General features: G+C 48.8%; 1 protein-coding gene across 1 annotated transcript in view; it reads left to right on the top strand.

Annotated features, from left to right (window-relative positions):
- The first annotated feature begins 3,851 nt into the window (after window positions 1-3,851).
- Window positions 3,852-12,064, top strand: part of CORO2A (coronin 2A) — a 25,794-nt gene continuing 17,581 nt past the window's right edge. Inside the window, exon 1 of the mRNA XM_054397230.1 lies at window positions 3,852-4,061. Within this exon, the coding sequence (XP_054253205.1) occupies window positions 3,861-4,061 (201 nt within the window). The 5' untranslated portion in view covers window positions 3,852-3,860. The remainder of the gene's footprint in view (window positions 4,062-12,064) is intronic.

Genomic DNA, 12,064 nt, shown 5'->3' with positions numbered 1-12,064 from the left:
GTTTCCCTCTCTGGAGGTGTTCAAGACCCACCTGGATGCATTCCTGTGTGACCTGCTCTAGGTGATCCTGCTCTGGCAGGGGGGTTGGACTGGATGAGTTTTCAAGGTCCCTTCCAGCCCCTGACATGCTGTGGTTCTGTGAACTTCTAATGCAGAACAGACCTTCACACTCCTTCCAAACAAGTTGTTGCTATTGTCCATGTGTCTGCTTTACTTGGGATTAGCATCTCCCCCTGTACCAGACACAGCCTGCTGATGCTGCGTCTATTCAGGATGTTTTTGGCCACATTTCATCCAAGAGGTTTTTAAGTTTTATTTTAATGCTGAGCTTTCTGCTATGGCTGCAATAATTTCAAGAGGAACATTGCTCTTCTGGGATTGCCTTTGCCAATGTTGTGAGCTTCTTGCCCTGCTATCCACATTGTAGTTGCTCTAAAGTCCCTTCATGTGGCATTAATTAATTCTAAAAACTGAAACAGAAGACATCTTTCCTAAGCTCCCTCCCAACTTGTACATTTCATTCCTTTTATTTCTGTTAGTCCATTTGCTGTTCATGCTTTACAGGTTGTCTGCATGGGATGCCTGTGCCTGAAGGGGGCTACAGGAAAGCTGGAGAAGGACTATTTGTAAGGGTCTGTGGTGATAGAACAAGGTACAATGGTTTGAAACTAGACCAGGGTAGATTTAGACTGGACATTGGAAAGAAGTTCTTTACTCTGAGAGTGGTGGAACACTGGAACTGGTTACCCAGAGAAGTTGTGGATGCCTCACCCCTGGAAATGTTTAAGGCCAGGCTGGATGAGGTTTTGAGCAACCTGGGCTGGTGGGAGGTGTCCCTGCCCATGGCAGGGTGGCTGTAACTGGATGACCTTCAAGGTCCCTTCCAGCTCAAGCCATTCTATGAGCTGTGTGCTCTTGCTCTCTGTAGGACTGGTATCACAATCATTAAAATCTCTTGTGTGCTTGGTGACCCTCTTCTGCAGGGGAGCCTTGAACCTCCAGACCACACACTCTGCCCCACCTCAAGAGCAGTTTAGCTAGAATTTCCTTGGAGCCAGGCAATTAATTCTCTTCTGGAAAGATAATATTCCTGCTGTAAGAAGGATCTGCTGCATCCAGACAATACAATGATTGTTTTTCTCCTCCAGTGTGAGTAAACCTAACTTCTGAAGCTGTGAAGGGTGTGAAGTGGTTTGAGAAGGCTGCACTTCTGGGGCTGTTTAACTTCAGCTTGCTTTCTGCCTCTGAGCATCCCTTCTTCCAAGGTTAGCTTCCTAGGATTGCTGCTTTCTTTTTTTCAAGAACTTGCATTTTTTGGTTGTTTTTGTTTGGGATGGGTAGCCTTCACTGTGACAGAGATCCCTTGCACCTAAAGTTTTCTGCACAGGAAATGCAGTCAGCTAATAAAATGGACAAATGCAGGGTTAAAAGAGGGAAAACATGCCAAGGCATAAGTGATCAGCAAAAAAAACCCTCTGAGAGCAAATGGTGATCTGCCAGAACTGATTTTTTTTACAAGCTTTTATGTTTGCCCAAGGTAGGGTTGGCTTTGACCTATGCCAGTAGATTGGGAAGAGGCAGGGAACAGGACAGGACTTGCATCCTAGCATTGTTCACAGCCCAGATCTTCCCCAGTGTGACGTGGGAGTGTCAGCTCTGTGTGTCTTTGTGTTGGCAGCTGCTTGTAAAGCTCCACTTGGAGTGTCCAGGATCAAGCAATACAGTTGCCTAGCATTTAATAGTCATCCCAGGAGGCCTCAATACCATCCCAACAACAAAGGCATTTTGGTTTAAGGACTGCTTAGGCCTCTGCTTGTCAGGTGATGATGCACTTGGCTTCCTGACTCTGAGTGCATGCTTCCCTTCAAATGCTTACCCTCATGAGTTGAGTGGTCTAAGACTTGCTGCAACTCAAAAGCTGCTTGGTTGGGTTCCCCTCTCAGAGTGAGGTGTTGTTTATCCACCATCACTGATAATCCCATTCACACCCATATTGGTGTGCAAAATTGAGCCAGTTTCTGCTCCTAGTCTTTGCCCATACTCCCAGGTGATTGTGTGGGACTCTCCTTCACCCATAACCTTCTTGCCTGCTCTCTGTTTCTTTTCCTTTGGGCAGGAAGGTCTTCTCACCATCCTCACCATGTGCCTTTTACTGTCTAGGTCTTGTGGTTAAGAGCAAGACTTAATGGTTTGCATTTTCTAATTGCATTTTGCACAGCACTGGAGGAAATTCATATAGTTTCCTGTTTGGAATCAATTTCATCAGTTCCATGAAGCTCCACTGCTGTCTGTGGGATGGGATTCTTGTCTTTAGCATGATTTCTGTGTCTCATTTGAACACCTAAAATGTTGTCTGACAGAGGGCTGTGGTGCAGGTATAAGACATGGTAGAACATCTTTGTCAGTGGGGAAAAAAATGCCAACAAGTGACTGTAACTATTCCTATGATCTCTCAAGCCTCTTGTGTTTTTCCTTCCTTCATGTGAACAAAATTTAGACTTGTTTTTGGTCCTCAACCACCTGAGGGCTAAACAAAACATGCATCCAGACTGGCTCATTCACCCACCATCTCTCAGGCTTTTCTCACCCAAGATGTTCTATCTTTCATGCTACCTGAGCTCAGGTACCAGGATTCATCTCCTCTTAAACTTGCTGACTTGTGGCCTTGCCCCAGTGACAGGGTCTGCTGGTTCATGCACAGCCCAGCTGGCTGGTGATGAAGAGAACCTTCTTTTCTCTCCTGCACTCTCCTTTCTTCATCACAGATATGCAAAGGGTACAGAGACAGGTCATAGAATCACAGAATCCTAGAATCATTCAGGTTGGAAAAGACCTTGAAGATCATGGAGTCCCCACCCTTAAACTCTGTCCTGAAGTGCTACATCTACACACTTTTTGAACACCTCCAGTGATGGTGGTTCCATCACTTCCCTGGGCAGCCTTCTCCAATGCTTAACCACTCTTTTACTGAAGAAACTTTTCTAACATCCAGTCACAGAATCACAGGATTAACCAGGTTGGAAAAGACCTCAGAGATCATCAAGTCCAACCTATCACCCAACACCATCTCATCAACTAAACCACGGCATCAAGGGCCTCATCCAGTCTGTTTTTAAACACTTCCAGGGGTGGTGACTCCATCACCTCCCTGGGCAGTCCATTCCAATGGCCAATTTCTCTTTCTGGGAAGAATTTCTTCCTAACACCAAGCCTAAACCTCCCCTGGCGCAGCTTGAGACTGTGTCCTCTTGTTCTGGTGCTGATTGCCTGGGAGAAGAGACCAACCCCCACCTGGCTACAACCTCCCTTCAGGTAGTTGTAGAGAGCAATGAGGTCTGCCCTGAGCCTCCTCTTCTCCAGGCTAAACACCCCCAGCTCCCTCAGCCTCTCCTCATAGGGCTGTGCTCCAGACCCCTCACCAATCCATCCTAATATCCAAGCAACATCCTGTTGCTTCTTATCTGGGAGAAAGGACTGACCCCCACCTCTCTACAACCTCCTTTGAGGGAGTTGTAGAGATTGAGCTCTGCCTTCAGCCTCTTTGTTTTCTTTGCCTGAACTAAACAACCCTAGTTCCCTCAGCTGCTCCTCCCAAGACTTGTGCTGTAAACCATCTGCCATTGGTGTTCTGTGGTCATGCTCTGGCAACTCCAAGGCCTTCTTGTAGTGAGGGGCCCAAGAAAGCCAGAGATGTGGAAACCTGTGGGGAAAAACGTGTCTGCTGCTTGCTGTCTGAGGGTTGGCGTGAGCAGCACAAGTGGGGAGGGGGGAGCCTGTGCTGAAGAGAGGGAATGGGGGGAAGGAAGCTGCTGGAAGGAGTGTTCCTTATGTCACGGGATGCTGTGCCTCTCCCCTTGCAGATGTCGTGGCAACCGCAGTACCACAGCTCCAAGTTCCGCCATGTGTACGGCAAGGCTGCCAGCAAGGATAAGTGCTATGACTGCGTCCCCATCACCCACAACGTCCTGGACAACCACTTCTGTGCTGTCAACATCTACTTCATTGCAGTGGTGACTGAGTGCTCAGGGGGAGGGTCCTTCCTCGTCATTCCCATCCAGAAGGTGAGGTCTGCCACGGCCAGAAGCCTTCCAAGAGCGCCTTGAGAGGCTGGAGGAGGCTCCTCAACATGAGGAAGGATGTCTTTACTCTGAGGGTCACAGAATCACAGAATTAACCAGGTTGGAAAAGACCTCTGAGATCATCAAGTCCAACCTATCACCCAACACCATCTAATCGACTAAACCATGGCACCAAGGGTCTCATCCAGTCTTATTTTAAACACTTCCAGGGACGATGACTCCACCACCTCCCTGGGCAGCACATTCCAATGGCAAATTTCTCTTTCTGTGAAGAATTGCTTCCCAACATAGAGCCCAAACCTCCCCTGGCACAGCTTGAGACTGTGTCCTCTTGTTCTGCTGCTGCTTGCCTGGGAGAAGAGACCAACCCCCTCCTGGCTACAACCTCCCTTCAGGTAGTTGTAGACAGCAATGAGGTCTTCCCTGAGCCTCCTCTTCTCCAGGCTAAACACCCCCAGCTCCCTCAGCCTCTCCTCACAGGGCTGTGCTCCAGACCCCTCCCCAGCCTTGTTGCCCTTCTCTGGACACATTCCAGCATCTCAACATCTTTCTTGAATTGAGGAGCCCAGAACTGGACACAGCACTCAAGGTGTGGCCTGACCAGAGCTGAGTACAGGGCAGGATGACTTCCCTGCTTCTGCTGGCCACACTATTCCTGATGCAGGCCAGGATGCCATTGGCCTTCTTGGCCACCTGGGCACAATGCTGGCTCATGTTCAGCTGCTGTCACCCAGTACCCCCAGGTCCCTTTCTGCCTGGCTGCTCTCCAGTGGTCACGGAGCGCTGGAACAGGTTGTGGAGTCTCCATCTCTGGAGACTTTCAACTCCTGTCTGGATGCATTCCTGTGTAACTTGCAGCAGATTCTGTGGTTATATGATCCTGGTCTGGCAGAGGGGTTGGACTCATGATGATCTCCAGAGGTCCCTTCCAACACCTAACATCCTGTGATCCTGTGAGAGCTGGGCTTCCTAGATCACACAGAGGCTATTCAGCTGTGGGCTTCCTAGATCACACAGAGGCTATTCAGCTGTGGGCTTCCTAGATCACACAGAGGCTATTCAGCTGTGGGCTTCCTAGATCACACAGAGGATATTCAGCTGTGGGCTTCCTAGATCACACAGAGGCTATTCAGCTGTGGGCTTCCTAGATCACACAGAGGATATTCAGCTGTGGGCTTCCTAGATCACACAGAGGATATTCAGCTGTGGGCTTCCTAGATCACACAGAGGATATTCAGCTGTGGGCTTCCCAGATCACACAGAGGATATTCAGCTGTGGGCTTCCTAGATCACACAGAGGCCATTCAGCTGTGGGCTTCCTAGATCACACAGAGGATATTCAGCTGTGGGCTTCCCAGATCACACAAAGGATATTCAGCTGTGGGCTTCCTAGATCACACAGAGGCTATTCAGCTGTGGGCTTCCTAGATCACACAGAGGATATTCAGCTGTGGGCTTCCCAGATCACACAAAGGATATTCAGCTATTGGCTTCCTAGATCACACAGAGGATATTCAGCTAATGCTGTTGCCTGAGTTGCAGAATGAGGGAGGTGGCCGTAGGTGCCCTGGCAGCTGATCCCTGGGATGTGTGCACTTGCATGTAGAATCACAGAATAGAATCATGGTATCAATTAAAGCTGGAAAAGACCTCTGAGATCAGCATGTCCAACTTTGTACCCAACACCTCCATGACCACCCAGAGTGCCACATCTACTCATTTTTTCACTCTTCTGGGGTTGTCTTACGCTGCTGCTTGGATTTTTTTAATGCTGCCTTCTGCTCTGGTTCGACCTCACTCTGTGTATTGCATCCAGATCTGGAGCCCTCCACAGAGGAAAGGACATGGAGCTGATGGAGCAGCTCCAGAGGAGGACCACATAGATGATCAGGTGGCTGGAGCAGCTCTGCTATGAAGACAGGCTGAGGGAGCTGGGGGTGTTCAGCCTGGAGAAGAGAAGGCTCTGGGGAGACATAATAGCAGACTGCCAGTACCCGAAGGGAGCTACAAGAAGGCTGCAGAGGGACTGTTTACAGAGGCCTGGAGTGGAAGGACAAGGGGCAGTTAGAGAAGAGTAGATTTATGTTGGATGTTAGGAACAAGTTCTTTGCCATGAGGATGGTGGAACACTGGAACAGGTTGCCCAGAGAGGTAGTTGAGGCCCCATCCCTGGAGATATTCAAGGTGAGACTCAACAGGGCTCTGAGCAACCTGATCTAGTGGAGGATGTCCCTGTTCACTGGAGTGGGGTTGCACTAGATGACATTTGGAGGTCCTTTCCAATGCAAACTGTTCTATGATTCTGTGATTCTGTGACTTCACATCTCATTTGGATTTCTGTTGTAATCAGCAGGATCTGTGCTGTTAGATGTTTGCCTCCTAGGCAAAATTCGGAATAAAAAAAAACACCTGGTAGATATGGAGGACAAAAATTGAAAGGTGATTCAATGGCATGTCTTGAGCTGTGACCAAAGGAGAAAATGGTGGTTTTTCTCTATCTTCTCCTTTGTGAAAGAATGGATAAGTGATTACCAAGCATTGAAGCTCTTAGGCTTCAAGCACTGATGCTGGAGAAGCTTTCCTGTCAGAAGCAAATCCCATGTTTATGGGTTCTCTTGACTTAGGGATCTGATGAGAGGGAGAAGCTGGCTGTCTGATGTTTATTGCTTCAGAAAAATTAGGCATGCACTAAAGTGTATTAACTTCAGTATGAGATGATGAGCTCTCTGGAAGCAGGGCAGAACAGATGAAAGGCAAAAGTTCAGCCTTTAATTAAAAGTTAATTGACGGTGTTATTGCAGTGCCACTTCTCCAATATATATTTGCCAGTCATGAAAGTGAGCTGGCTGTGCTTGAAGAACCTAGTGCAGTTCCTGGCCCTTCTACACTGTGTTTATTCATCTCGCTCACCACTGGTGCTGCTCAGAGATGGTCCTTCTAAAATTAACCACTACCCTGTGTTTCTTGACTGAGTCGCTGCTGCCCTCTCCACCATGAGCCTCTGAGGCTGAAGAACATGTCTTCATCACAGAGCTGCATCTGTAAGCAGGTAGCTGGTGACTGTGGGACACAGGGTGGGACTTAGCTCTCAAAAGTGTTGTCAAAAGCAGCTGAAGGCACTTGCATTGCTTATGATTAATTCCTCTGCTTTCTCACCTCTTCTCAGCTTGGCTAGTCATTAGTGGCAATTATTCCATTCTTAACACCTGCACAGATACTTCACCTGAAATACTGCTTGAAGAAGTCAGAAGCATGGTGGAACTAGAAGATACAGAAAAGGAAAATTAAAGCACATCAGTGAAAATCTGAAGTTGCTTTCATTTGAAGAAAGACTTTGTAGGTTAGGTCTCAATGAGGCTGGGAAAAAAAAAGACAAATAAGCAAGATATATAAAACTGTGAGGAGGATAGGGAAGAAGTGTAAGGAGCAATTCTTCTTCATTGGTGTGGCGAAGGGGGTCCTGGAGACCAGGGAGCAGACTGTTAGCAGCAGCTGTGAACACTTCTGCAGTTCAGAGGTGGAGCTCACTGCTCTAGATGCTGATGAGGCTGGAAGAATTCATAGAATCACAGAATGGTCCAGGCCAGAAGGGACCTCCAAAGGTCACCCAGTCCAACCTCCCCGCAGTCAGCAGGGACAGCCCCAACCAGATCAGGCTGCCCAGGGCCTCGTTGAGCCTCACCTTGAATATCTCCAGGGATGGGGCCTCCACCACCTCCCTGGGCAACCTCTTCCAGTGTTCCACCACCCTCATAGTGAAGAACTTCTTCCTGATATCCAATCTAAATCTGCTCTTCTCTAGTTCGAAGACATTGCCCCATGTCCTATCACTGCAGGACTTTGCAAACAGTTTCTCTGCAGCCTTGTTGTAAGCCCCCTTCAGGTACTGCCAGGCTGCTATTAGGTCTCCCCAGAGCCTCCTCTTCTCCAGGCTGAACACCCCCAGCTCCCTCGGCCTGTCCTCTTAGCAGAGCTGCTCCAACCCCCTGATCATTTTCATGGCCCTTCTCTGGACCCTCTCCATCAGGTCCATGTCCTTCCTGTATTGAGGGCTCCAGAGCTGGATGCAGTATTCTAGGTGAGGTCTTGGTTTTAGAGCAGACAGAAATTTTTTTTACCCCTTCCCAAAGGAGTAAAACTCTCCACATACACACACACACAATTGGAAAGTTAAATGGAAATACTCTTCACAAATATTTACACAAATACAAAAGACCAAAATTCATATTCAGCCTCTGCCCAGTCCTTCAACCTGGGCTTACAGCAACATCAATGCCAAAAACCTTCCAAACCCTGCACCCCTCCTCTTCCCCCCAAAACCAGGCTTCAATGCCAAGCCTCAGTGCCCCCCACCCATACCTCCCTGCTTCCCCCCAACACCAGGCCTGAATGGTGCAGTAAAAATTAGCCAGGCTGCTCAAGGCTGAAAGCCTCCACTCCCCCAAGAAAACACCAGAGAGATAACAGCTCAATGTGGTGGGAGAAGAGAGAGAGATTAAAAAGGGCAGAATTAGGCTGTGCTAATACAGGGGAGATGCAGGAATGATGGGATGGAATAACAAAAGACCACATTTTCCTGTTGTCCAGTCCCTGGAGGACTTGTTCTTCCCTATGGTTGAGACATGCAGTCTTAAACCCATAACGAGGGGTTCAAAGCAGGACAGAGGTAGGGAGAGGAGTTGGCTTACAAGCTGTGTTCAGGTGCAGGTCCTCTAGTTCAGGAAGCTGCTTGAGGGTTGACCTGTGGTGGTGGATCAGGGAAAGGATCCATACATGCTGAGCTTCATATAGCTCTTCTCTGCACACCAGTGCCTGACCCATTCTGGTGGGGGAGAGCAGCCTCTGCCACACACAGAAAGGGCTTCCCTGAGCCTGTGGGCTATGATATCAATTACTGTTTTTTTTCTTTCTGTGATACACTTCCAAGCAGGTTCCATGTGGTAAAATGCAGCAGCTTTTGACTTGTGCTCTTGGTGGTGGCATTTGTGTCTTCTGTGGAGGCAGTGTTCTGGTTCTTGAGCTGTGGCCCTGGCTGCCAGGGCAACAAAGGCAGCCTGCTCTGGAGACCAGTATTGCCCTCTCAGGATGGATGGCTGATGTGTGGTTACTTTTGACTGGATTCACAGGGAGCAGCCACATCCTAAGCATGCCACAGCATGGAGGAAAAGCCCAAGAGACAGGACGTGACCTTCAGCCAACCTGGGAGATGGCAGCTGGGACAGGGAGGGCTACACTTTCCAGGGAGGATGAACAACCTGCTTGGAGAGCTGCTCTTGCCCCTCCAGTGCTTTTTTGAGTTAATTCTCTGTGTGTGCTACTGGAGAAGCTGCCTGCCTCAGGATGTTCTTGAATGCAGACTCAACTTTGCTCTAACTGTGCCTCCTTGCTTGTTTGTCATGCTCCTCTCTGGTTGAGTCATGGACAGCAAGCTCTCTCATCTCTGCTTGAATAAATACCACTTCTTGTCTTCTGCACCATTCTTCCTCTCTGGAAGCCTGAGGGTGAGGTAGGGTTGGAGGCAGCAGAGGATATGCAGGGAAAGAGCTCTTAGCCTTAGATATCCTCTGTTCAGCAGGCATTTAACCTGAAGAGGAATGAGCTGAATATTTATCACCACTTGGAGAATGGTCTTCTGTTGCAGGATGTGTCAGTTAAGTCATCAGGAAGATGTGCCATTGAGGCCAGCTGGGTGCAGTGGCAGCACCTTTCACCAGAGAGGGAAGTGGCTGTGGCAACAGCAGGGGCTGCCAGGTGCCCAGAACAGGCTGAATGCTTTTGCAAGTCCAAGGAGACATGGGATAAGTGGCTGTACCTGGGAGATGAGCTCCTTCCCCACAGTGTGACTCAACTGTGGGTTAGTGTCTGACACAGATGTGTTGGGGAAGTGCATGCACCTCAAGCCAAGGAGGGGTCTTAAGTCAGAATGCAGTTTCATGGCTTTTCCTTTGAAAGACAAAAGCTTGTCTTTCTCTGATGACTAGACTTGGTTGAGACTGCATCTATCTCTTCCTTTGCAGCATGAAGCAAAGGGATAGCAAAATGAGAACAAAGAGCCAAGAGACAGGGAAGTATTTCTGTCCAAGTCTTTGTAGTCTGCAGTCTTTTAATGTGTCAGCACCAGGTCTGAAAAGGAGGACATCTGCAGCTGTGTAGACCTCCTCTGTCTGGGGGTGAAGACTATGAAGTGAAACCTGTGACGACCCCTCAGGGGTTACCTAACTGATACCACCTGTGAGTGTTGTGCCAGGGTGTGATGAAAAGGTGTTAGTGCCCTTTGAAGAGCACCTGAGAGGTGCTCTTGGTTGACCCATCTCATGGTAGTATACCCTGTGCAAACCTGAGAGACTCCTAACAGCTGTCCCACTGCAAGTGATTTTCATCAAGGAACTCTGATTTTGGCTACTTTAAACAAACACTCTGTTGAGTTTAGCAGTTAAAAAATGACTTATATCCAAGCTCTCCAAACAACTGTAGAAGCCAGGTCCCTGCAGCATGAATGACAACGCATCTGGTTGCTACTGAAACAGTTTTTGATCTGCAGAGCGCAGAGCACATGAAGAGCTTCACTTTCACATGCAGATGCCCATCTCAGACCAACAGCCCTACCTGTTATATATGCTTGTTGGGAGCCTGGAAGTTCATGTGTTGTGGTTCTTGTTCTCTCCCAGGGCTTCAGGGCTGCACTGGCCAGGAGGGCAAAGACTCCTTTTCCAGGGCCAGTTGAGTCTGCTGGGAATGTGGGTGTAGGAAAGCCTTGCAGGATGAGGCAGGCAGGGAGGACTCAGGGCAGCCAGGGAGTCTCCTGAAAGGAGTAGGAAGCAGACGGGCAGCCAGCTCTGGGAGGGGATGGAATTCCCAGAGGGATGAAGGGATCCCTGCAGAGCTGGCTGCCCAGCCCATTGAGTTGCCAGCTTGAAACCAAGCCCTGAAGCCTACAAAAGGACACCGTGGGCGGGGGAACGCTGCTTATTAAAGGCCTTTTATCTCTCCTCTGCCTTCCCAAGGCACTTTGCATTGTCGCTGTTATAAAAGGGAATTGTTTTAGGCTGTAGTCTAAAAAAGCACAGTCTTTTACATTTCAAAGCCCTCTGGTTGTTCGTTTTAAAGCAGGTTAGTCCCAGCCTATGTGACAAACTTTCCAGTGAAGCCAGAACAGCTACACACCGTGTTCTGCTCTGCATTCCAGACCACTCAAATTCTTCAGGTTGGGAAAAATGTGACATCCGAGCCACAAGCAGGTTAGGACCAGCTCTGACTGCCCTCTGCTGTGCTCCACTTCAGGAGAGGTACAGGGAGTACACTGACAGAAGTGTTTGCTTTCCACATGCATTCATTTTGATTTACAAATCTTCCAGCTGTGATGAAAGTAAGCAGGTTGGAACAATCCTCACAATCAATACAGATTGGAGGAGGAGGGGATAGAAAGCAGCCCTGTGGAAAAGGATTTGGGGGTGCTGATGGATGAGAAGCTGGACATGAACAGGCAGTGTGAGCTTGCAGCACAGAAGGCAAATCACATCCTGCTTGCATCAAAAGCAGTGCTGCCAGCAGAGCCAGAGAGGTGATTCTGACACTTTGCTCTGCTCTGGTGAGACCTCACTTGCAGTACTCTGTACAGGTCTGGAGCTCTCAATATAGGAAGGACATGGACTTGAGGGAGAGGGTTCCAGAGGAGGGTCATGAAAGTGATCAGGAGGATGGAACAGCTCTGCTATGAGGACGGGCTGAGGGAGCTGAAGGTGTTCAGCATGCAGAAGAAGAGGCTTCAAGGAGCACTAATAGTTCCTGAAGGGGGCCACAAGAAGGCTGGATAGAGACTGTTTACAAAGGGCTGCAGTGACAGGGTGAGGGGCAATGGATTTAAGCTGGAGAAGAGCAGATTTAGATTAGATGTCAGGAACAGGTTCTTTACCATGAAGGTGGCAGAACACTGGAACAGGTTTCCCAGGGAGGTGGTTGGGGCCCCATTGCTGGAGATACTCAAC

Source organism: Indicator indicator, chromosome Z, assembly GCF_027791375.1.
Source record: "Indicator indicator isolate 239-I01 chromosome Z, UM_Iind_1.1, whole genome shotgun sequence".
NCBI lineage: Eukaryota > Metazoa > Chordata > Aves > Piciformes > Indicatoridae > Indicator > Indicator indicator.
The sequence above is the reverse complement of the archived record's forward strand: the minus strand, read 5'-3'. Positions and strand labels throughout refer to the sequence as shown.